General features: G+C 58.6%; 1 protein-coding gene and 1 long non-coding RNA gene across 6 annotated transcripts in view; both read right to left on the bottom strand.

Moving 5' to 3' along the window:
* ARHGEF10 (Rho guanine nucleotide exchange factor 10) overlaps positions 1–24267 on the bottom strand; it is an 81650-nt gene that overhangs the window by 31644 nt on the left and 25739 nt on the right. For 3 of the 5 annotated variants that reach the window (XM_059156287.1, XM_059156285.1, XM_059156286.1), the window contains exons 5-15: positions 23131–23194; positions 20546–20622; positions 19343–19399; positions 14776–14939; positions 13106–13222; positions 10535–10649; positions 8798–8904; positions 6180–6257; positions 5779–5958; positions 4234–4350; positions 2354–2446 (exon numbers count right to left, since the gene is read on the bottom strand). In XM_059156287.1, coding sequence (XP_059012270.1) covers positions 2354–2446; positions 4234–4350; positions 5779–5958; positions 6180–6257; positions 8798–8904; positions 10535–10649; positions 13106–13222; positions 14776–14939; positions 19343–19399; positions 20546–20622; positions 23131–23194 — 1169 coding nt within the window. The remainder of the gene's footprint in view (positions 1–2353; positions 2447–4233; positions 4351–5778; positions 5959–6179; positions 6258–8797; positions 8905–10534; positions 10650–13105; positions 13223–14775; positions 14940–19342; positions 19400–20545; positions 20623–23130; positions 23195–24267) is intronic. The other 2 variants (XM_059156288.1, XM_059156289.1) reach the window with 2 other exon arrangements.
* LOC131820605 (uncharacterized) lies at positions 15912–19334 on the bottom strand. The gene is made up of 2 exons (XR_009349713.1): positions 16505–19334; positions 15912–16402 (listed from the first exon to the last, which is right to left on the bottom strand). It is a non-coding gene; the product is annotated as an uncharacterized LOC131820605 (long non-coding RNA).

Genomic DNA, 24267 nt, shown 5'->3' on the forward strand with positions numbered 1-24267 from the left:
CCTCACCTTTCCACCTGCTTTTCATCTGAAGGAAAAAACCTGCAGAAGCGACGACATATTTCCACTCTGCGTGGGCTGTACAGACCCTGCCGCACGCCCGTGTCCCTACGCATCACTTGAATCCTTTCGAGGCAGCAGACTCCTCAGGAGAATGCCACCTGCTCCAACGGTGCGAGCTGGCAGGGCCGGCCCCGGTGCCAACCACAGTCAGGACACAACCATGCAGGGAAAAAAGACGTCTGTCCCTCCGTCCAGACCGTGAGTCCCACTGGTCCAACATGGGACAGATAACAGCAGTGGGACACAGTGAGATAAACATTCCTACGGGACCATGTTCTCAACCCAGCAGGCCCAGAAAAGCCAGGGCCATTCAGCTTTACCAAGGGCCAGGGAAGCCTGGGGGGTCCCAGCGCTACCAGTAACATGCCCCAGGAGAGCTGGGGTCGGCGCAGAGACAGGGAGAGCAGGCTTCCCGACGGGCCAGAAGAAGAGGGAGGAAGCACGCCGGTCCGCACGCCGTCCCTCCCTGCGTGCACGGAGCAGACTCAGAAGGGAGGGGACACGTGGTCTAGTCTTCCAGCCCGGCCGCCGGCCCCCGCGGTCCCCCAGGCAGCAGCTCCCGGGAGCACCCGTACTGGGAGCGGAGCCCCTGCATGACCCAGCCGCCCAGACTGCACACTCTGCGTCCAACCATGCATTCTCCTGAGCCCCAGACCCACCCCGAGCCCCCCAACCTGTCAGGGGAGCCACTCACAGGGATCCCGGAGGTCTCAGGTCAGGCTCCTGAGTCCCAGGAGGACGGGGCGGGGGTCGGGGAGGAAGAGCCACAGAGGGACCGATCTCAGTCAGCCCACGGGCACAGCTGTTAAACGAGTGTTCCTGGACCAGAATCAGAGAAATGTTACCCAAGACCACGACCCTGCTCTCAGGCACCATGAGGCGCAGAGCCTGTCCTCTGGTGTTTTTGTTCTGTTCCCCACGGCCCTTGCACCTCTTCTAAAAATACCTATTTTGGTAATACCTGGGCCAAAGGTCTACCAGGACTTACTAACAGTTAACCAAAGGCTGACAAACGAGATTGGAAACCACATCCAGCTGTAACAACGAAGAACAAAAACCTTCCGCGAGTGCGGTGTGAAAACGCAGCAGGTCTCGGCACGCGCCGTGGACGGGGTGACCGGGGGTGACCAGGCACGCACCAGCACGCACCAGCACAGTCTGCACGTGAGGTTGAACGTGCTTCCACACGATCCCAGGGAGGTCATGCTCTTGCCCTTGGTCCCTGTGTCCCGCTCTAGCTAAAGAAGGAACTGTCTAATTGGCTCCATCTTCCTTCCTCACCGAACTGCCCGCCTGGGGCCGCCCACACGAGCAGCTGTGAATCAAACACATTTTCTGGGTATCCTGACGGCTTCTGTTATTAGCCCTCCAGCACACACGACGGAACCCGAACCTGGATCGGACACGTACATAACGGACGCTCGCTAGAACACGGACGTGGAAAACAAAGACTAACGGCCCCACGAGACCAGCCACGGATACAGCAGATGTCAGCGGTCTGGGGTGCGTGTCCTTCTTCTCACAGCTCTGTGACGACGCGGTCTGGGAGGACACGTTCCACAGAGATCTGGTCGGTCACAGCCGTAGCCGTAACCTCAAGGGAAGGAGCCTGGGTGACGTCACCGAGGGCCTGGGTGACGTCACCGAGGGCGGGGCCAGTCCGCCTTCCTGCATCCCCAGACACGAGCCATGCTGAGCCGCCTGACAAATCGGTGGAACCCACACCCGGGGACTGGCGTGGGCTGTCCGCCTCCGTGCGGCGGGGCCCCGGCTGTGGGGAGGGCGAGGCGTGTGCGCGGACGGAGCGTCCCACGGAATCAGTGCCTCACATCTGGCCCCAAAACCGGATTTGTTGGAAACAACACAGGCACCAATCTGAATATGCTTAGTTTCCAACCACGTCGGGCCCACGGGTGAGCCTCTCCACAAGGCGTCTCTGCTCCCTACACCGTCTGTGGACCACGTTTACAACAGGCTCGGCTTGACGGAGTCTGGACTCAGACTCCTGAGCCCGCCCGTGCCCTCTGGCCGCAGAGGGTGGGTTCTTTCCCACCTGAGCCTAGACCCAGACCCTGATGGCTGCGGACGGGGCGGATTCCTTTCTGTCCCTGGGGAACCTGCATCCGCCCCGTCTGCCCATGCAGGAGTGGGCCGGTGAGGGCCCGGGGCCGTGTCCACACTCGGGAGCCCCAACCCTGCCCGCCATAACCGCCCGGGGAGGGAGGAGCCCGGAGACGGGGCCAGGACCACAGCGGCGGCGCGCGGGCGGACGCCAGGAAGGGCACGTCCTTACCTGCAGCAGCAGAATAAACTGCGGGAACCTCTGTATGGGCTTCGTCATCAGACTGTAGAGCGTGACGCGGTCGGGGCTGGACTCCTGGCACTGCTGTGGGGAGAAGCCCGGATTCTCGCACTGCGGCCGGCAGGGACCCCCACCCGGGGCCACGGCTGCCCTCACCCGACGGAGACCGTGCGGCAGACCCACTGCAGAACCCCACACCCGGCACCGCCCGCGTGCTCGCGCCTCCGAGGGCCAGAGCGCGCGGGGGCCGGTTCCGAGTGGAAATCTCCCAGGTTGGCATTCAATGCTCCCCGAGGGCGCCCGGCCCCCAGGCGGGGCTCGTCCACCTACAGACGCATCTCGGCCTTCTAGGGACTGGCAGTTTGAGACGCTACAGCCACCCAAAAGTGCGCTGACAGAAAGGAGAAAAAGAGGCTCCCGGGAGACTCTGTCGGTTGGACGTTCGCCTCCTGCTCACGTCCTGGCCCCGGGGTCCCAAATTGAGCCCCACATCGGGCTCCCTGCTCAGCGGGAGCCTGCTTCTCCCTCTCCCTCTTCCCCTGCTTGTGATCTCTATTCCTCTCTCTTAAATAAATAAAATGTTAAAAAAAAAAAAAAAAAGGAGAAGAAAAAAACCGCACAGAACCCCAAACGAGAGTCGGCAAGGCTCTGGACGGCAGCCAGGCCCAGCTCTGGGCGAGTTCCCTGCAGCAGCCGCCGCCGGCCAGGCTTGGTTCTGGGGGGAGGGTCTCGGGGGAGGGGGCGGGGAGGGCAGGCTGTCCCTGAGTCTGTGTCCTACGGAAGCTGCCCCAGGAGCAGCCATGGCAGAGGACGTCTGGGGTGAGGGCTGCCACCACCGTGCAGCAGGGGCCACCGAGTCCCTCGTCATGCCTCCGTGTGCCAGGGAGGGATGCGTCGCAGGCCGGACCACCGCACGGGGATGGGGTCTCCGGCTAGGGCAGCGGTGTGGCCGCATGGCAGAGCGAGGGCTCAGCCCCACCACCACCAAGGGCGGCTCAGCCCCCTAAGACTGGTTCCCGGGTGGACCAGGATGACCCACACCTCGCCCCCAAGCCACCCGGCACGCGGTCACCTGGCGGCGGGGGCTGCCCCTGGCCCCCCCGGCGGACAACCTCCACAAGATGGTTACAACCTCCTCCAAGCAAGTGACCGCCTGACCATCTGTGTGTCCTTCCCCCAGAAGCCACGTGGGATACAGAGAGACCACCGAGTGCCGAGACCCATGAAGCGGGGACTGACAGGATCCCCCACTAACGCTGACCGGAGCGTAACCGGCTGGCGAGGGTGGCACCCGCGTCCGCTCCCTATGGTGGCAGGAGATCGAGAATTCAGTTCAAGGAAAGGAGCAAGCTTCGGCTCAGGGTTTATGACGGGAGCTGGGGCCTCGTGCGCGTGAGGTCTGGGGTCGGTGGCTGGCCACGGTGAGGGGCCGTGGGCCAAATATCCCAGGTCAACTGCGTATTGTCAACATCAGAGGCACCTTGCCTCTCACTGGAGCAGGGACAGAGCCCACGGCCCACGGGGGGCTCATCCCTCGGGGATCAGCTCCCTGCTCAGACTTGAGGGGCCTGGGGGGTCTCCACCCCAATCCCAAGGCAGCTTCCTCTGCGATCGGACCTTAGCTGTCCGTCTGCCCGCCCCTCCGCACCCCTCCCGGGGGTGCACATGGAGGTTATTTCCCGAGAGCCCTGCCACCCGTGAAGACTCACCTTTGCTTCCAGCTCTGACCCAGCCCCTCAGTACCGAAGCTTGCGTGACTCTCGACATTTACAGGCAACATGCATGAAAGCTTCACCACGAAGCATGTGCCCACGGAACGCGTTATCAAAGGGTGTGAAAACCCAGAATGGGAAGAAAAACCAAGGGCTAACCTTTAAGAACTCGAGGAACGCAGGCTTTGTAGCACACGTTTTCTTGAGGATTGCCACCGCGGTGCTGAAATTATTCACGTACTCGCTGTAGGCGTCCAGCACCATGGACTTGGAAAACTGAAACACCAGAGAGAACAGAAAACCGTCAACGGCGTGCAGAGCCCAGAGGCTCACACTTGTGGGACAGAAGAGAACACTTGAGACCCGCCCCAGATGGGACCCCTCAGTCGCTGGGATGTTTCTACAGGACACGCTTCCTTACGACCCCGTGTGATGTCCTTTCTTCTTTAAGCAAACTCGCTAGGACTTGTTTGAACAGATGGTCGGTCTTCCCCCGCTCTGCCCGATGTGCTCGTCGGCTCAGACCCCCGACGGTCCGGCCTTCAGCTCAGCAGCAGCCCCGACCAACACCTGCCCCCAATGTCCGGCCGGTCCTCGCTCCGTGGATTTCACCTCTGGGGGGGCCACCCCACAGGCCCCAACAACCTGACTGGCAGGCCCTAAAGGTTCCCGGAGACGCTGCGGGGGAGGCAGGGCACCGATCCCTCCTGCGTCTCTGGCTGAGGGCCACGCCGCTCCCTTTCCATTTCCCTAGAAACGCCAAGAGGCCTCCTGCTGGGACTCTCCGCAGATCCCACAGATCCTCAAGATACACAGTAAGATCCATCCGGGTCTGACGCAACTATCACTGACCAAAAAATATGCTTTCTGTATAAAAATCAACTACAGTTTTTAAGGTTTTTCTTCCTTTTAAAGAAGTTACTAAGACAAATATTTCAAGAAGTGAGAGCCAATGCAGAGACCAACACATAAAACAGCTGGAAAACACAACTGCTGCGCAACCGTGCTGTCTCTGCTCTCTCTGCTCTCCGCGAGGTGCCTGTGGGGCACCAGGCAGACGCCGCAGGGAGAGCTCTGCTCCTGCGCGGGGCTCGAGGCGGCCCGTGACTCGGCACGTCGTCAAGCCCACGCTGTTCTGCGGGAAAGATAAAGGCTTCCCCGTCTACGCAGCACACTCGTAAGCCCAGCACACGGAGTTCACAAACGGACCAAGACAAAGGGTTCGGAACTGCCGGTGCACACCGGAGGCTGCTGGTTTCCAGGCAGCTGAACTCCTCCCCCGCCACGAAACGTGAACGTGGGTCGCCACGTCCTGAGTCACCAGCGGCCTCAAGACTGCATCAGCGTCACAGGTCCCCAGGCCCCAGAGCCTTGGCTGGAGTGAACATGTGGGGAGTTTCCACGGACCCTGGTGGGGCAGGGAGCAGGGCAAGACCCAGCTGCCCCGGGCTGGGCGGGAGAGAGCGGCACCCTCCACAGAGCCCCAGCTCGGCCACAAAAACCACACTCCAACTGCCTGGAGTGGCACTGGACAGAGCTGGCCCGTTCCAGGACACCCCACCGGCCTCAGGACAGCGCCTGACCACGTGTCCCGGAGCCCCCCCGCCACGGTGGCCACAGAGAGCAGCCAGGCCCGCTGCCGACATGGACCCCCAGCATGAGTGTTCCCCCAGGCACAGGCACGGGCGGGGCGCAGCAGCCTACCGAGGCCACGAAGACGTCCCCGATGGTTTCCACGGAGTCCCACTCGGCCACGCGGCTGGCCAGCGCAATCTGGAACATGCCGTGGCACTGCAGCAGCTCCTTGACGCGGTAGAACACGAGCCTCAGCTTCCTCTCGCTCAGCATCTTGGGCTCCATCTCCGACAGCGGCTTCTCGTATTGCTGGCAAAGACACGGGGGGTGGCGCGGACGCTGGAGGGCGCATCGCAGACACGCGGAGAAACCCACTCACGGAAGTCACGGTTCACGCGAGCCACGCGGCTCTCCGCGCCTCCCGGGGGTCCCGCCACGCCGACCCCGTCCCGGCGCGTGGGCACGCGTGAACCCGCACGGGCGGACGAGGCCCGTGACACCCACGTCCCCACGACACGACGCGTCCGTACCTCCAGAATCCTCTTCAGGGCGCCCACGTAGTTCTTCTCGCTGTCGACCACGGAGCCCAGGATGTACCTTCTCACAACCTGGTGACACGCGGAAACGGCAGTGAGCGGAGCACGGCAGGAAACGGAAAAGTCACGTCTCGTGCAGGACGAGCTTTGCTTTGTTCCCGAGTCCTCGGCGCGGGAAGCAAGGTCACCGCCCGGCCCTGAGGGTGTGCTGGACGGCGCCCGCGGGCACAGACCTCCTGGGACCACTGCCACGGCCACGGGATAGGTCCAGCCTCAAACTGTGAACGGTAGGGACAGCGGGACAGGCCGCACTGCAGCAGTGACGCCAGCCGCTGGGAGCCGTGGGGCAGAGTCTCCCAGGCTTGCGCTGGGCTGGGCTGCGGCAGCTCCCCAAGCACATCAAGCCTGAGAGCCGCTCCCACCCTGACTCAAAGCCCGCGGGTGGCATCACAGGTCTAGGGGCGTCGCTTTCCCAAACCGATCTAGGGATGTCGCTTCCCCAAACCGATCCAGGGGCATCGCTCCTGCAAACCAATCCAGGGGCATCGCTTCCCCAAACCGATCCAGGGGCGTCGCTCCCGCAAACCTGTGGAAGCAGAATCGGCCTCCGAGACAAGAGGAGACCTTCTGGCTCAACAGCTCGCGAGCGAGCACAGCCAGGCAGCGGAGGGCACGGCAAAGGGATGAAGACCGCCCCCGTCGCCCTCACGGCTGCGGGTCAGTTGCGCCCAGGGGACGGCGCCTCTGGCGGGGCCATCAAGCCTAGAGTCTGGCAAGTTCCTTTGGCCAAGCAGTGAAGAATGAGCACAGAACCAGCAGGGCCTCTACACCCCTGGCCCCGTCCGCCCCTCGCCCCGCAGCGCCCGCACAAGGCTGGCGACGGAGCCCAGCGCCCCCCACGGCCGGACCCGGCACTGCCCACCATGGGGAGCTGGCAGTAGAGGATGTCCCAGGACCGTACCGTCCCACAAAAGGCGATGGACAAGGGAGTGACTCTCCACAAAAAGGACCATTCAAACCCACAAAGCTAAGACAGAAACCAGTGCTCCTCGGGCACGCAAGGAGGTCAGGGCCGCACTCGGCGTGGAAGGTCTGGGGTGGAGAGAGGCCCCCGCGGTCAGGAGTCTGAGCGCCACGAGGAAGGCCAGACCCCACCGCCCAGTCACTCCCCGGACGAGCAGCGGCCTGTCTCCACCGTCCCTTCCCTGAATTCAGATTCCCAGATGCTCCAAGTCTCCTCAGGTAGAAATCTGGGGTCAAACCCAGGAAACTACAGACATTTTTAACAGTCCCGAGAGAACTCAGAGAGGCCAGGCCCCACGTCCCCTGTACAGCCGTCCCCGGCTACGTCACGGTGCCCAACCTGTGCCTGCCATCAGGGAGGGCCCTGCTTCATCCCTCTCCACTGGACCCCGTGTCCTCCGACAAGGGGACCCAAGTCCCAGTCACACTGTATCCCCCCAGGAATGAGCATGGAGACCCCATCAGTGGCCAGAGCCCCACACAGCGTAAGAGTGGGTGAGGGAACCCAGGCAGACAGACCTCAAAGGGACACGGAAGGTGTTGTCAAGAACTCCGGTCCCCTCTCCAGCTGGTGAGGCTGGACAGCGGTGGGTGAGCCACGAACGGGGCCGGCCGGCACCTGCTGCGCGGGAATCGCAGCCGCTCGTCCCCAGGGAGCACCGCAGAGAGCAGGGCGCTTACGACTCACCCAACCAACAGACTCAGGATTGAAGATTTTAGGTTTGGGGATCAGAGACTTGGCCCAGGTGTGGGGCCATACGGTGCCCAGGGCACGGCGTCACCCCTACCGCTGGCCTCCTGGGAGCCCCGGCGACCTCCCGCGGGACGTGTGCGTGACACGGACGGATGTGCGAGGACTTGGTGACACGCAGCCGCCACTGTCCCCGGGTCTTCCTCCGCTGCCAACGCGCTCACGGGGCCGCATGACCCACGGACACGCCTCCTCGGCCTGCCAGCCCCACGCTCGGGCTCACCTTTAACTCCGTGGGATGTTTGCTTCCTAGTCTGGGGACAGCTGATGGCCACGGACATCCGCCCAGTGTGGCTCTTTGTCCAGGCTGCGACCCCAGCATGGTCACCACACCGCTCCATCCCACACCACTGTGCACATGTGTCTACCTCATGCTGCGTGTCCCCACGACGGGCATCACACTGACCCCACGGAGAACAGCCCAAGGGCCCCCTGGAACCTCCAGCTCCACTCCACACTCTGCTCGGGAGGCTTCTCTTCCTTTTAGCCAGAGATCATTAACAGACACCACCGTGTTTTCTTCCCTCTGCTACCTGTTTCCAGAGGCTAAAATCGCAGACACCCCACGGACTTCATCGGTTACGGAAGTCTGCGTGCGGGGCCTACGTCCGCGCCATTGGCCGACGCTCGCCCAGCGTCTCTAGCTAAAGTCGCCCGTCAGAACCGGTATAAATCGCGCCCACACCCGTCTCCCGCTTACTCTGGCAGTGGTGCCCCAAACGCTCGTGGGCCAGGGACACCGCGTCCAGGCCCCACGGGGGCCGCAGGCAGGGGACGGCAGGGGTCTGACGGGGAGACCCCAAGCTCGGTGAGCAGCCGGCACAGCCCCCCACCCTACCTGCTGCTGAGACAGACCCTCAGGCATGGGGGTGAGGACAGCTTCCGGATGTTTGCAGTCAACATCGATAAATAAATTCTGCTCCTCTTCAAGACAGGATCTGTGATCTTAAAAAGAAATCAGAAACGGTCATAACGCGACAGCATGGTGACAACAACAAAACCCATCGAATCCCGGCTTTGGGCACTTTGGTTTTCCGTGCTCAGGTTCCATCGGGCCATGGTTGAATGGAAACTTGGACGTGCCCAGAAAATACCCTTCCCACCCGAGGAGCACAGCGTCCGTCGACACCTAAAATTTTCAATACGTGGTAGTTTCATTTTAAAAGGCAGTCGTGTCCTCTGAACACCTCTGAATCCTGCCACATGTTGACCTAGGCAACGCCGCACTGAGAGCGAAGGCCCGCGGAGAGCCACGCTCGGTCGCCAGCGGAAGCTAAGGCAGACTCGGCGTCCTTCTGGACTCGGCCCTGCGCTCCGGGAAGCAGAGCTCCCACCACAGCAAAGCGCTTGGACCGGAACTCGGCGCATCTCTAAACACTCGGCTGTGCCGGCTGGAGACCAGAACAGCAAGGGCTCCACAGCAGTGGGAGCCCAGAGACCATGGAACTCAGAGCTGCACACCCGGCTGCACAGAAGTGTCCGTAAGGAGACAGCAAAAGCCCGCGGAGTCCACACTCTGTGAGTAGGGCTCACGTCCGCAGCTAGGGCCTCACCCCGGGCCAGCCAGAGTGCGGAGCTGCGGAGCCCCCGTGAACGGCCGGGCTGCCGGGGCACAGCCACTCTGGAGGACAGTCGGGTGCCTTCTCACAGAAGGTGACACAGTCCGACCCCACAGTCCTCGATCCTGACCCAAAGGACTTGAAAACTTGGGCCCAAACAGGCCTGCCACGGGAGCTCCCAGCGGCCGGCTCCTGACGGCCCGGGCTTGGCGACGCCAAGAATCCCTTCGGGAGGTGACGGACACATTAACTGTGGTCCACCCGGAGTGGGTGGTGTCCAGCGCTGCAGAGAAAAAAGCCTTCGAGTCACGAACTGACGTGGGGGCGCCTCACAGACGTGTGCCCACGTGAAGGGCGTCGGTGTGAGGTGTCTGCACACGGCCGGGCTCCGACTCCGACAATCTGGGGACACGAAGCCACAGAGACAGTGACAAGAGCAGAGGCCGCCGGGCGTGCAGCGCACGGAGAGATAAGCCGGCGGAGCACAGGAGATTCTTAGGGCATGATGCCCCTCTGCATGGCCCGGTAATGGCGGGCACCGGCCACCGGCCTGTGTCCAAACCCACAGAACGTGGCATGTTGGACGGAAGCTGCGTGGCCTCATCAGAGGTGACAAACGCACCACGGTGATGTGGCTGCTGGGGTCGGGGGCTCTGCGTGGAGGAGGCTGTACACAGAACCTCTCTGCGCCCTCTGCTCAGGGCTGCTGTGAATCTAAACTTGACCTTAAATAATAAAGTCTTAACAAGAAACAGAAACAGAACCTTCTGGTATCCGGAACCCCGCCTCGGGTTCCACGGATCAGTCCCAGGGCCATGGCGTCAGGTGCGCGGGATGGGTTAAACGCTCCCACCTCCTCACGACCACGCCCAGCGTAAGAGCCACCAACTCAGTCCCGTCTTCCGCTTCGCAGCTTGGGTGACTAAGGTCGTCGGGCTCAGGCACGCACCTGACCCACAGCCACCCGCCTCGGGGGTCCCGCAGACCGTCGCCCTGCCCGGCTCGGGGTTCCCCACCTGCAGCCAGGAAGGACCTGGTCCGGATGAGGGAGCGGCCCCTCCGCACCGCGGCCCTCGTCTTCTGCAGCCCGTCCTTCGTGCCTTCCCTGGCGGCCTTCATGAGCCTCTGCATCTGCCGGAGGAGGGAACACGTGAGAGGCCGCGCGTCGACGAAATCGACTTGCTGCTTTTATTTTAAAAGAATACTGTCAAGAATTAAAACGTCCCCTCGGGTCGGCTCTGTGATCAGGGAGAGCTCGCTTGCTGTGCGTGCGCGTGCATGTGCATGCGCGTGCGATTGTGTGCGATTGTGCATGCGCGTGTGTGTGCATGCGTGTACGTGTGTGCACGCATGGCCTGGGCCATGTTTTGTGTGTTTAATAGAAAAGAAAGAAAAGCGAACTGGACTAGCAGCCCCTCCTCCTCCCGCCGCGTGCAAGGCCGATCCCATAGCTCCGGGGACGACTCACAGCCCCACAGGCATCGGAGGCACAGAGTCATGCAGAGGGCCCAGGTCCCAGCACACGCAGGACACAGCCCACGGCTGTCTGCTAAGCTCCCCGGGAGGCAGGGCCATCGGCTCAGGGGTGCACACAGGCTGCGTGAGCGGTCACAGCGGGAGGACAGCCCATGGGAAGCCAGAACCCCACTTCCCACCAGAGCGCCGTGTAGAGGTTCCGGTTCCCTGAACCCAGAGCCCAGCAGCACACACCGGTCGTTGGGGCTCTGGGCCACGACCAGCTGCTCTGCCTTCTCACCTTCCTTGTTCTTGAAAACTCTGAGATCGAGGTACTCACCACTGGGCTCCCAGGGATTCTTTCAGAGAAACCCAGATGTCCCCCTCCACACAAGCCAGCGTCCGGTCCAGGGGACCTCCACACTGCCTGCCGCCCTGGTCCTCCCACCGACTCCCCCAACACTAGACACACTGCAACCCTGTCTCCAGCTCCCTGCCCCTGGGGCCAGATCGCCACAGCCTGGGTGCCTCCCCAGGGGCATGCACTGGTATCGGACACGCACTGTGACCCCGGCTGCCCCCGACTGTCTTCTAGTCCCCCGAGCCTCGACCAGCTGCAGCCAAGCCCTGTCCACACTCGCCAGGCGGGACCCTGCTCCAGCCACCCCAGGGCACGGCCACCGCAGCCCCTCTGACTCCTGCATCGGGTCTCCCCTCCTGGGGACGTGCCCTTCACGGCCGCAGCACCTCCCCTGTGTTGGCTGCTGGGACCTCCTGCTCACGACCCCCACGGCTCGTCTGCCTGTGGGGCGCCTCTGCTTCGTCTCCCGACCCAGACCGCCTTCCGGGACCGCCCCCTTCTTACCCCGTGCCGGACTGCTAAGCCTCGATCTTTACCAGACCCCGGTCAGGGGCCCCCGGACAAGAATCAGAGAACTGCAAACAGACGACTGAAGGGGACCAGCCTGCACGGCACCTAGTCCTCAAGCAGCAGCGAAGCCCCAGCACCCAAGGCACCGCAATGCCCGTGCCAGCAGTCCGGAAGCCGAGCCAGGGCCCCCAACCCATCCTCACGTCTGCCTCTTTCTGGATGAAGGGGGTCAGCCTGGCCTGGCCCCAACTACATACCATGGCATCACTCCCTGCTCCCAAAGTCATTCTGCTCACCCGGACCACTCCCTACCGGCGCACAAGCTTCCAAACTCCTCCACCAAGCTGGCCTCCATCACGCCTCCCCCGTGACCAATGACTGAGCTCACAATTCTCTGGGGAATCGCGCCAGGCCCCTGACGCTCCCACATGACCTGCTGCCTTACATTCTGCACAGGAACCAGCCCAAGGCTCCTGCTCCTGCTCCTGCTCCGGGAGGCCCATGACACAAGAATGCTCCAGAATCAAGCAGCGACTCTCACGGAAGACACTTTTAGGTGAACGTCTGTTTTGAGTTAGATGTCACTTGACACTCATGGACAGACCATAGGACATCGGCAGGACGCGGGACAGGGACGTGAGCAGTACTTGACCGTGCCCTTTTAAAACACAGCTCCGGGGACGGCTGCCACCTCGCTCAAACCCAGCCGCTCCTGAGCCCCTGGGTCTCGGGGGCCCTTTAGACTCGTAAAAGTACTGAGGGCCCCATGAGCTCTGTCCACCCGGCCCTCACGGGTCTACATTGACTGGATGGAGAGTTAACGTTGAGAAAAATATCAAGCTTCAATGAACACTCGTTTAGAAATAACAATAAACCTGCTCTGGGTCGTGGAAGTAGCACGTCCAGGGAAAATCCCTGTAGTTCCCAAACGGCCCGACAGGCGGCGCGGCTGCATATGTGTGGGAGAGGGGATGCCGGTCAGGCCAGGCTGGGGGCCGGGCGGGGGTGACACCCCACGGAGCCTGGGGGACACTCCGGTCCGCGTGGAAGAGAACCAGACAGACAGGAGGGTAAAAGCGTTTCAGGAACAGTGGGAGCCCCTCCGCGGGCCGTGGTGGCCTCTGGAAGCCGAGGACCACACTTTGGGAACCAGAATGGTTAGGAAGGGCCGACGTCGCGGCCGTGCGGCCTCCCCGGGAAGCCTGGCCTGTTTCCGAACACGCGTGCCCCACGCAGCTGGTGAAAGCACGAGCCGCCCTACCTTCCGTTCGTGCCTCTGCTTTAGCTGCTGAATCTCTGCGGCCCCCACCGCGGTGGCCATCAAAGCTCTCATCTTGCTCTCATAGTGCTCCTTGAAACGGGCTAGGTCATGGGAGAGCTACAGCACAAAGAGACACAAGCTGTTCACAAACGCACGCCTTCCCGTCCTGAGACACAGTCTTACGCTGGCAGGACGCGGCGGCGGCATCCGGGGACCCCGCGCCCCACGGGGAGCCCCTAGTTCTGGTCCAGCGACCCCCGAGAGCTACAAATGTGGGGGAAGAAGGAGCCAGACTGGGGACTTTTTTACACCAGACAAAAGCGAACACGGGCACCGAAGCCTCTGGAACCTCATTCCTGTGCATTCTGAGAACATTAAAATGACCCAACATGCAAGTAGAAAAGGTGTAAAATTATTCTTCTGGGTCAGCACCAAGGCAGAAGGTACCCGAGTTCAAGACTGCCCTACACACAGGGTGTCGTGATTTGGGAACGGGCGGCACAGACTTCTAAGTCTCCAACTGACGTCACGTCGTCTCGGCCAGGGGAGGGCAGGACTCCTGCAGGCACTGCCCACGGGGTCGCGCATCTCCGATACAGAAACCGAGGCTTCGGGGCTTCTCCGCAAATGCTTCCCGTGTCGACCCAGGAAAAGACGCCTGATGCAAGTGGTCACTAAAGCCTCCCCGAGCTGACTTGTCAAGCACAAGAGCACTCAGCGAGCCGTTCTAAAACCACGACTCAGACCGAGAAGGCCTGGGCCTTCCCTCAGCCCGCCCCTCCTGCTGGCCGTGCCGCCGGCCGCCCCAGGACGTGGCCAAGCTTGGGCAGGGACGGAGGAGGATGCCCACGGTCATCCGCACTCGAGAGCCACCTGCTGCACAGCAGCCTCTCCCTCTGCGCTCCGGGGCGTGCGCAAGGGAACCCAGTGGGCAAGGCAGGCAGCTCGGCTCAGAAAGCGCGTGAGAGGCCCGTCGGCCGGCGCATGATCCAGCCGCCGCCAGCGGGAAGCTGCAGCGCACTCTCCTCTCCTAACCCCGGCCCTAGGCCAGAGAGGCGGGTGCGCACGGAATCGGGCTGCCTCCGCGTGCCTGCGGCCTGACGCGCGGCCTCACACGGGCGGCACGGGCAGCTGCGGACACGGCCATGAGCGCCCTTCACCCCTTTCCCCAACGGCACAGCCACCACCGTGAGACCACGCATCTCAGGAAGAGGGTCCGCCCAACCGAGTGCGTCCAGGGCCACCGCGGACCACCGCCCAGCTCCGGATTTCACACTGACCCTTGAAGTTCCTCCCCAGACCCCCAGGAGGCACTCGCGCACACGCACACGCGCACACGCTCCCCTCCGGACAGGAGGAGGCCACTCTGTCCTTCGGCAGCACGGGCGTCTCACAGACACCGAGGCCGTGCGCGTGCCCAGCGCGCCGTGACCGTCTGTGCACAACACAGGTGATGCGGGTAGTGGTCCCCGAGGCCTCTTGGTGTGTCTCTGAGAAACCCACCGCGGCCACGCTCAAGACACAAGCCGGGGCCCCTTTCACGCCCACTTGCACCTTCCCCACGCTAAGCGGGCCGCATCGGAAGCAGCGACACGTGACGGGTGCAAACGTGCCCTCGTGCTGACGGCGCACGGCGCTGAGCTGCCCCCCCGCACAGCCCCAACACATACTTGCTTTCTGTGGTTGCTGCGCAGGAAGGACCTGGGGACCCCGTTCCTGCACTCGGAGTCACTCTGCTCCTCGTAGCTTTCGAACTCGCTGGAGCTCCAGCCGCACTCCGCCGAGCTGTTCCCGCCTTCCTCTCCGTTCTCCACGTCGTCGTAGACCATCTCCTCTGAGGGCGAACAGGCCACAGCAAAATACGAAACGCAGAATCGGCTCGTTAGGGTCTGTGCGTGTGGGCGGCTTCACCCTAGCCTCGAGAGCTGGGGTGGGAGGCGTGTCAGACCCCCAGGGCCAGCGCAGCACCGCAGGGACGGGGCAGCGGCATGAGGGGTCGTGAGCCCCCGTGAGCCCCCAGCCCCGGGGCAAACTGAGGGCCGCTGGTCACACTCCGCGTGAGGGTCCCCCCAGGGCTGCGACGGAACTTAACCCTCAAAGGCCATATTTCGCACAAAGCACGTGGGCCTCTGCTCTCCCTCAGACACATCTGTGTGTCTGCAGTTCACCAGACAGCCGAGGTCCCGGGCAGCCTGAATCCTGCAATTATACTTCCAGGGAACCTCAAATATCTAGTGCCATCTTCACTGAACATGTTTAATTACCAAACACTTTATGTGCACCAAAGAGCACCATGGAGCAGGCCAGTCTGTGAGCCCCATCTACGCCATGGCAGCACCTGCTCCCATGGAGGCAGCAGCACAAAGCGACCCACGCATGGCCAGAGCCCTGTGCCCTCCCCCAGGTCAGCACAAAGCAGTCCCGGCCCACGGGCATCCACTGACCTCAGCGGTGCCCATCCAACGTAAGCGTACCTGCACCCTACCCCTGGGGGTCTTGCTTTTTGCTCAACCCTACTTTTAAGCATGTGTGTTTGTAAATATATATATATATATATATGTCATTTACTCATTTTTAACTGCAGCACAATGTCTGCTGTAAGAATTCACTGCCATATACGGACCCTTTCCCCGGTGTGGGGCCACTGTGTTCCCCGCCTCTTCTGCTCTTTACAAATCGTGCCACAGACAAGAACCCTTACACACGTGTCCTTGACATGGGCAAGAATTTCTCCAGAAAACACACCTGCCAGGGAACCACCAGTTTGTATCACCATCTGCACATTAGCTAGGTCTTACTGAAGTGGTTTTTGTTTTTTGTTTTTTGTTTTTTTTCAAAATATTTGTGGCACCAAACATTTAATAAGCAAAGAGCAAAGGGCCACTGAGGGGACCAGGACCTTCTGTGATCCTAACAAGGGAGGGTGCTGGCTGACGTGGGACTTAAAGCACACACACCATACACGTCGGCGCCCTGCACGGCACTGTCCTCACAGGGACACGGCTGGCTCTACCCGAAATGGCTGGCTCCCTGACTACTGGTAGACCTCTGGCTGGCGTTTTGGTTTTGGGAGGCCCCAGGTCACTCCGTCTGGGTTGGGAAGGGCCTACCTGGATGCACAAATTACCCAAAAATAAATTTCAAGCTTGTTTTTGCAGAAACCAGTCTTTAATTCCCACTTCATTTGCAGCATGCGTTTAAATAAAATACCTGCCTGCACACTCTTTCAGAAAACACTTCAGTTCAATTTCCGAAGGGGCCCAAATGTTCAGTGTGTCTCTCCCTGGACGCAGGAATCTGGAGAGCAGGGACTGTTGGCTGAAGCTGCATCAGTGCTCAGCGTGTGACAGCGTCCCAACACAGGGCAGAATGAATAAATTTCCACGTGTTTTAACTCACCGTTTAGCTGGATGTAGATTACAAGGACACGTGATTACAAGAACATGTCCTTTCTTAGCCTGAGGACGTTGCCTCCTATTAGGAGCTTTTAACACTGACTGAATCCTATCAAGTGCATTTTAAGCATGTCTTGAGATGAGGGTAAGGTTTATGTCCGTTCGTCTGGTCCTGTGGAAAAGATGGTCAAAGAACCTGCTAATGTTAAGGGATCCATAAACCCCCGAGACAAACCTAAAGGGCTCAGGTGGGCTTTTGCTTGTCTGTTGGGATACTGCTGGATTTTATTTCTTTACATTTTCATTAGGATGTTCAGCATCGCCCCTTTGCGTGAAGGGGATTCTAAGCTTCTACTGAGACCCTCAGGAGTGACCTGCTCCTGTCCTCTACGGTCCACTGGACCTGCGTGTAGAGCAGAGGAACCGCCTGTCACCCGATGGTTTAGCCCCTCTGGGACGAGGAACACGGGTCTCGGCGGGCTGTCTAGCCCATCAGTTAAGCAATTAATTCTAGATCGGGAATCATTATGCATCAATGTTTTCTACGTCAGATGCAGGCCAAGTGTTTCAACTGAATGATACCACGTCGTTTCCGGAACCCCTTCATGATGCTCATGAGCTTCTGCTGATCCACTTTCCTTCCCTCTCTGCCGCTCTCTGACCGGGAACGCCCGTGCTTCCCGACACTGCCGGAGGCTTGTCGACTTTCATAGAACTCTTCTTTCATTATGCTGATAACTTTCCATTCTCTGTTTTCTGTTTATCACGTCTGCTGCTAGCATTTTTATTTAAAAAGATTTTATTTATTTATTTGCGAGAGAGAGCGATCACAAGCAGGCAGAGAGGCAGGCAGGGGGGTAGGGGGGAAGCAGGCTCCCCGCCGAGCAGAGAGCCCGACGCGGGGCTCGATCCCAGGACCCTGAGATCATGACCTGAGCTGGAGGCAGAGGCTTAACCCACCGAGCCACCCAGGTGCCGCTACCATTTTTATTTTCTTCTATTTTCTCTGAATTCCCTCTGCTATTCTTTTATATAAAACGGAGTTGGAAGTGGCTCATTATTTTCCTCTCTTCTGTTATTAACAAATGTCTATAATTCATTATTTTAAAGTATCCCATAAAAATGTATGTAATGTTTTCACTATTATTCAAGTCAAATATTCTTAATTTCCATCCTGTGTTCAGCCTTGTCTATGAGCTAGATATCAGTGTTATTTTTTAATATTCAAATATATTTTTATTGATTTTTTTTTAAATCAGAGAATGAGGCATGAACAGTAATTCTCTGGCATTCGCTCACAATTGCTCTGAGGAATGCTATATAATTTTTACAAATATTCCATGCGTTTGGGAAAAAAGCGCGTTCTGAAACAATCAGCTCCAGGGTTCTACACGGGATCTTTCCGTCGACAGTATACCACGCTCTTCTGCGGTTCACTTACTCTACATCCAGTATCCACGGACGGGGAGGAGCTTTCTTAAACTCTCCCGCTCCAATCACGTACTCAACTATGGCCGATTCCATCTCGGGCATGTTTCGCTTTATACGACTGGAGACAGTCTTGTTAGGGGCACACAAGTTTAGAACGGTTACGGTTCTCTCTTGGGAAGGGCTCTACGCCTAACATTTCACAGATGAACGTCCAGTAGATGAGAGTCATACTGGCTACGATATGTAGTTGGAACTGAACTTGTATTTCTTTTTCCATCCATTTACTTACAAATGTTTTGTGTCCGCATTCAGCTGTCATTAAAATCTGTGCCTAGAACTGTGAATTTATCCAACCCAAGATCTGGGTTTTTTCTTTTAGGGCCAACTGGACTCAATTCGTCTTTACTATAACGAGCAGACTCCTCGGACTGATTCTGCCGTCTTTTCTCATACTATTCACCATCCTTTCTTATTTTACATTTTCTTGCTTCTTACAGCCCAGACTCCGTTTTTCTCTACTGGGTTGGAAGTTAAATAACCCACTTCTATTCTCTTAGTGATCACCCATAAATGCAGACCCAAACGATCACCGAAAGACATGCGCAATCATCATTCACACCCTCTTGCTGAGAAACGCACAGACGGCAGAAGCGAGGGTCAGCCCGCCGCCTCCCCAGATGGCCGGTGCCTTGCCCAGGGCTTTAGCCCCACCCTGTGGCCACACTCAGGATGGAACACCACCACGGGGCCATCTTCCTCACTGCCTGCTTTGGACTTGCTCACAAAGTCATTATCTGCTCTCTGTTCTCTCGACAGCTCGTTAAGCTCAGCACCTTCTCCTTGGAATGCAACTTGTGAAATCGTTTTAGGCTCCAGCAGTCAGTCTCCCCAGTCTCTGTCTCGGTCTCCCCAGTCTCTGTCTGACATTGCCTTTGTTTTACTCTTTTACACACTCCTGTTCTGGAATTGGGGACTGAGCTGTGTGCAGGCCAGGGTACGGATTCAGGCTGGACCCGGCTTTGATTTTGTATTTCTGCAATCTGAGAACTTACGTCACTCTTTAATTCTGGAAAAGTATCAGGACGCCTTTCTTCTATTTTCTCATCTAAGTCACTCATCACGTATGTGCTGGTACTCACAGCTTCCATGTTTTTTTACATTTCCATTCCTATTTTTCACATCTTTAACTCTTTCTGCTCCTTTATGTTCATCAATCACCCTCATTAAAGGCCTATAATGGAAGCACACACACCCGTGCGCACAGACCAATAATCCACGGCATGACACCAAGGAGACACTAGACAACATACAAAACACGACCATGAAACACACGTAAGCTGTGTGTCTACAGACTGTGTGCAGGCTGACGAGTGCTTTTTCACTCTAAAACTTGATCACAGACAATTCAAACCTGGTTCGGAGTCCGAATTCTCTCTTGGCACGTCATCATAAATGGCTTCTTCTGGATCTGGAATACAAAGAGGGACACGTGAAAACCTGACCCGACTCACCAAGTACAGTTTACACTGTTAGGACCGACCACAGTCTCCTATGATGCTGTAATTACTCTGAAAGTCAGTTGGTAAGGGCTAATCCGTGAGACCTACGGGAGCACGACCCCTGCTTTTGGGACAGGATGTTTTCTTGGGATGAAGGATGACACGCTACTTGACCCAGCTGGGACTCTGGCTGACAGGAAGTTTTGTGGGGAATCAAAAGTTATACCCAGATTCTTTTACTGTGGTAGAGTTTAGCGCACCTGACCTGTGCGTTATTCTAACTAGCTGCCTCTGATGTAATAAAACGAGTAAAGGGAAAGTCAGACAAATTTTACTTTGGAAATAAATTCTCTAGAGAACTGGAAGATATTAATTTCATCCTGTAATGAACCCAATTTAGCAGCCCCTAGCAGAATCATCTACTTATGCTAAGTTCCTTGTTCGACAATGTCATAATTAAAACCAGAACAACACATCCTGGAAGATAATTTAATAATTAGGATAAAGTTAAGACAATTCTTCCTTGGAAGTCGATCATATAAAATAATGACACAGAAATTAGTGAGCCAGTGGAAAATAAAGAGATAATTAGAAAAACCATCTTTAGTTTTCTTTAAAAATTAAAAATCACACGTAGTTAAAAATAGCTGCGCTTTCTAAACCCCACGTGGACCAGAAGATCCGGTCTGCCATCGGCCGGTCGGCTGGCTTACCCGGCCCCCAGCCCCCCATCCCCTTTTCAAAACGGTAGCACGAAGAAGCATCTTAGTGAGAATCCCGAAAAACCTATCTGGTTGATGTCCCACGGTGACTTGCTGACTATGGGCCCGGGTCACAGCATTGGTCCCCAAACAGAGGACGGTCACGGCAAAACCCAGACACTGTGTGAGGAAGAAAGGAACAACTGCTTGCAGGGATGGGTGAGCAGAGGGGTTCCACGGCAGGGAGAGGAGGGCTGCGGAGAGCCGGGACAGCACCAGCCAGTACTTGGGGTCAATGAAGATGTTTCTAACGTGTTCGACCTGAAGAGGCCATGGGATGATCAGCAGAACCTGACAGACACACACGGGGGCGGGAGAGGGGCCCGCCCAGCTCTTGGTGGCTTTGGTACCTACTCTCCATCCACGCGGTGTTGGCCGGGTCCGCAACCCACCGGGCGAGGGCACTGTCCTCCTTGTGCACCCGGTCGTCGCTAAGAGAAAACAGACCACAAGATCACAACAGTGGACGCTTCCCGTCATGAGGCCACAGGCTGTCCCCTAAGGGTACCCCTGCTTCCCAGTCTGTACCCCTCTGTTTCCCCGGACAGCATCACGGGTGCTCTGAGCTGAGCCTCCTGAGTTCTGAGCTGCTGCCCGTGCATTTCACGGTGTGGCACGCCTGCCCACACCCACAGTCCAGATCTGTCAGCAGGACCCGCGCTTGGGATTCCCACCGTGCCGTCCGGCTCCACTTTCTCAGGGCACCTTGTAAAACCAACACTTAGGAGTTAAGCCCTTAAAAAGCTAGCGAGCTCTCGTCCACTCTCATCTAATAAGTGACAGGTGCTGGGGACCTTGCTCTGTATCTGCTGCAGCAGGGGACCCCCTTCCCCCAGGTCACAGCTCCTGGGCCTAGGACGTGTCAGGGATCGATCTGGTGACCCCAGTGCCCTCGTGTGGGTGGCCCCAGCTGTGCCTTCCATCAAAGTCACCCTGGGATTCTCCGTCCCCCAAACCAGTCACTGGGAGGCTGGGGGAGCTCCCACGGACACATGCAGGAGGCTTCTGCACCTCACTAGCGGGTCCTAATTGGCACGTCCCCAGTTTAACACCCAGCTGCGGCTTCTCAACACCCCAGTAAGTGAAGCAAAAATGCACAGAACCGAAGACCGAAAGACGCTCAGGAGGACAGCCGGAGACATCGCCCTGGCAGCCCAGGGCTGGGACCGCCGGCCCGGAGAGCCATAAGCACACCTTGAATCAGCCAGACCCGAGCACCATCAGAACATCCGTCAGCCCCGCGGGCTAAACCACGAAGCTCCTGGGAGAAATGCGGGGAGACTGCCGCACCGCACGGCCTTGCCGGCCCTCACTGGGCAGGACGCCAAAAGCACAGGCAATTCGAAAGGGAAAAATATATGTTAGACTTTATCAAAATCGAAAACTTTTGTACAAAGGAAACTACCAAGAGAGTGAAAGGCAGCCCACAGAACAGGAGAAAACGTCACCAATCACGCGCCCAACAAGGGATTAACGCTGAGCACATAAAGAACACCGGGAACTCAACAACCAAAACCCAGTTCGGAGGTAAGTACAGGACGTGACGGCATCTCCCCAAAGACGACACACAAACGGGCCGACGGCATGCGGAGGCCCGTGTCGCTGCTCATCAAGGAAATGCACATCAAAACCACCACGAGGACCATTTCCCACTCAGCGGTACGGCTGTGCTCTTTAAAAATGGAAAATCAGCTCCTGATCTTACGGAGAAGGCGGGACCGTCCACGTGACCGGCGCGGTCCCTGACACAGACTCACCCGAGATCCGGCCGTTCCGCCCCCAGGCGCAGAGCCGACGGGCCGGGAGCAGGCAGGCACTCCGGAGCTTGGGCCCCGGTGCCCGCTTGAAGAGGAAGGCAGCCCTAACACATCCCGCAACACGGGAGAGCCCCGCGAATGTGACCCGAAGGGAAATGAGCCTGACACGGGGACAACGGCCCTGAGTCCAGTCCCGGGGCAGCTCAATCACGCAAGCTCGTAGCCCAGCCCGGAACGGACGCTCTCTGGGGCCGGGACGGGGACGGTAGATGACCACCCAGCGGGCAGCTTCTGTCGGAGAAGATGAAAACTTCTGAAAGCAGAGAGTAGTGACGCTTGTACAGCAGCGTGGACACACAAGAGGCCGCTGGCTTGTAGACTTAAAATGGCAGAATACTACGTTATGTAGATTCTAACACAATTTGAGGACGGATGATGCAATGTGCCAAAACCCACAGGACAGGACACTCGAAACAGGCGTGGTGCGTGGCTCCCCGAGCACGGCGGCCCAGCAACCGCACGCGGGCACACCTACCACACGCCAAGCACATCGCACGCTAAGCTTTGGTACACCTGGTCTTTATCTCTGAAAAACCCTTCGTCCAGCAGCAGGGGGGACACAGGATATACGAGGGAAGGCACAGAGCAGTTCGCAGTATTGCAAGTGAGCTCGCACCGGGGTCCTGGAACCCGAGGAGGAGCTCGCCGGGAAGCGGGGATTTCGCGGGGCACCCCATGCAGACGACAGCGTCTTTGAAGGCAAGTGGTATGAAAGATCTACAATCAGATCAGTTTGGAGGACTCCAGACCGAGGTGGGTCCAATGCGGGGAAAAGCCCCCCTCCCCCACAGGATGCTGCGACCCTCTTTGACCCTAAAGCACACGGACCCCCGAGGAGGGCTGCAGCTCCTGGTCGACCCGCCTGTGCCCCCATACGGCCTGTCTCCCCAGAACACAAGGGACAGCCTGTGGGGTCCTTGTATCCCGGCGAGCGCATCTTGGGAGCCCCGGGTGACACAGCGAGCGGTCCCGGACCTGGGAGGGAGGGTCTCGGGCTGGGGGCGCGCCTGGCCGGTCACCTCACAGCACCGAGGGCGGGCAGGCCCGCCCCCCGTACGCTGCATTCCACATCTCAGGAAAGGGTCACGAACTCAGAGCACGTACGGAAGTTAGTCAAGGTACCTGCTTGCTGGATCCTCAGACCGTAAAGAAGTAAACTGGCTGTCGTCTGCTGCTTCCTGAGTTTCTGTGAGGAAAGGAAAAAACTCAGTGGGTTTAGGCTTACGGTAAAATGCTCAGGAAGCGGATTTTTATCCTTAAGATGCTTTTATATTCTTTTCAGTGATAAGCTTATCTTACCGTAAAAATGATTAACTGACAGATTTAAAGGTTTTTCAGGTTTTAGATAAAATGTATTTAAAACAAGATCATAGTAAAAAGTGATACACGAAGGCCGCTGAAACAGCGGGAATTAGCCGTGCCCCAAAGAAACCGCGTTTGAGCGACAAAGAAACCGGTTTCCTCTCAGTGCTTAACTTCCGCACGGGGGTTCACGACTGATCGGTCCACGGCAGCCTCCAGAGGCCTCACGGGACGAAGTCCCTTCGCTGGCATCTGACAACCCACCTTTCACGTGCTCACGCACGTGCTCACGCACACTCATGCACACACAGGCACACGCACACACGAGCCCGTCACACGTGTCTCGGCCGACGGCTGTTCTCCCACCTCTGGGTCTGGTTTACCAAGAGGGTGATGAGCTCAGGACAAAAGGCCATGAGCTCAACGGAGGATGGGCGCCACCGGCCCCACTGGGACACCGTCCACAAAAAGCCTTTAAGAAAGAAGTGACGGTGCGCTGCTGTCCATGAAAGCGGGGCGCAGTGTACTTAGTGTGGAGACCTCGGCTATAAATGGTCCCCTGGCCCTGCTCATGACTAACAAATACCCTTCCTCGGTGGTGGGAACCCCCAGCGGTGCAGCCGGGGCCACACAGACACGGACTCGCCGTGTTCTTAAGGCCACCGAACGGTAGGCATCTGCCACGGACCACGGGTCAGGTCACAGGCAGGGTCGGGATCTGAACTCAACCCTGTGCCCCCTTCCAAACACTGCTCTTTCCACCACACCAGCTGCCCCGAAGAATGACCCCCAGGACCTCCCAAGAGACAAAGCTACTAGACAAAGTGTTGAAGAAAGGACATTAACTGGCAGCAACCACATTGCGCACCGGGATTGCTGCCCCAAGGCTGGGCCAAGGGCATCACCCCCCACCCCCAAACGCACACCACCCAAGCCGCGTCGCACTGCCCACCCAAA

This window comes from Mustela lutreola, chromosome 18, assembly GCF_030435805.1.
Source record: "Mustela lutreola isolate mMusLut2 chromosome 18, mMusLut2.pri, whole genome shotgun sequence".
NCBI lineage: Eukaryota > Metazoa > Chordata > Mammalia > Carnivora > Mustelidae > Mustela > Mustela lutreola.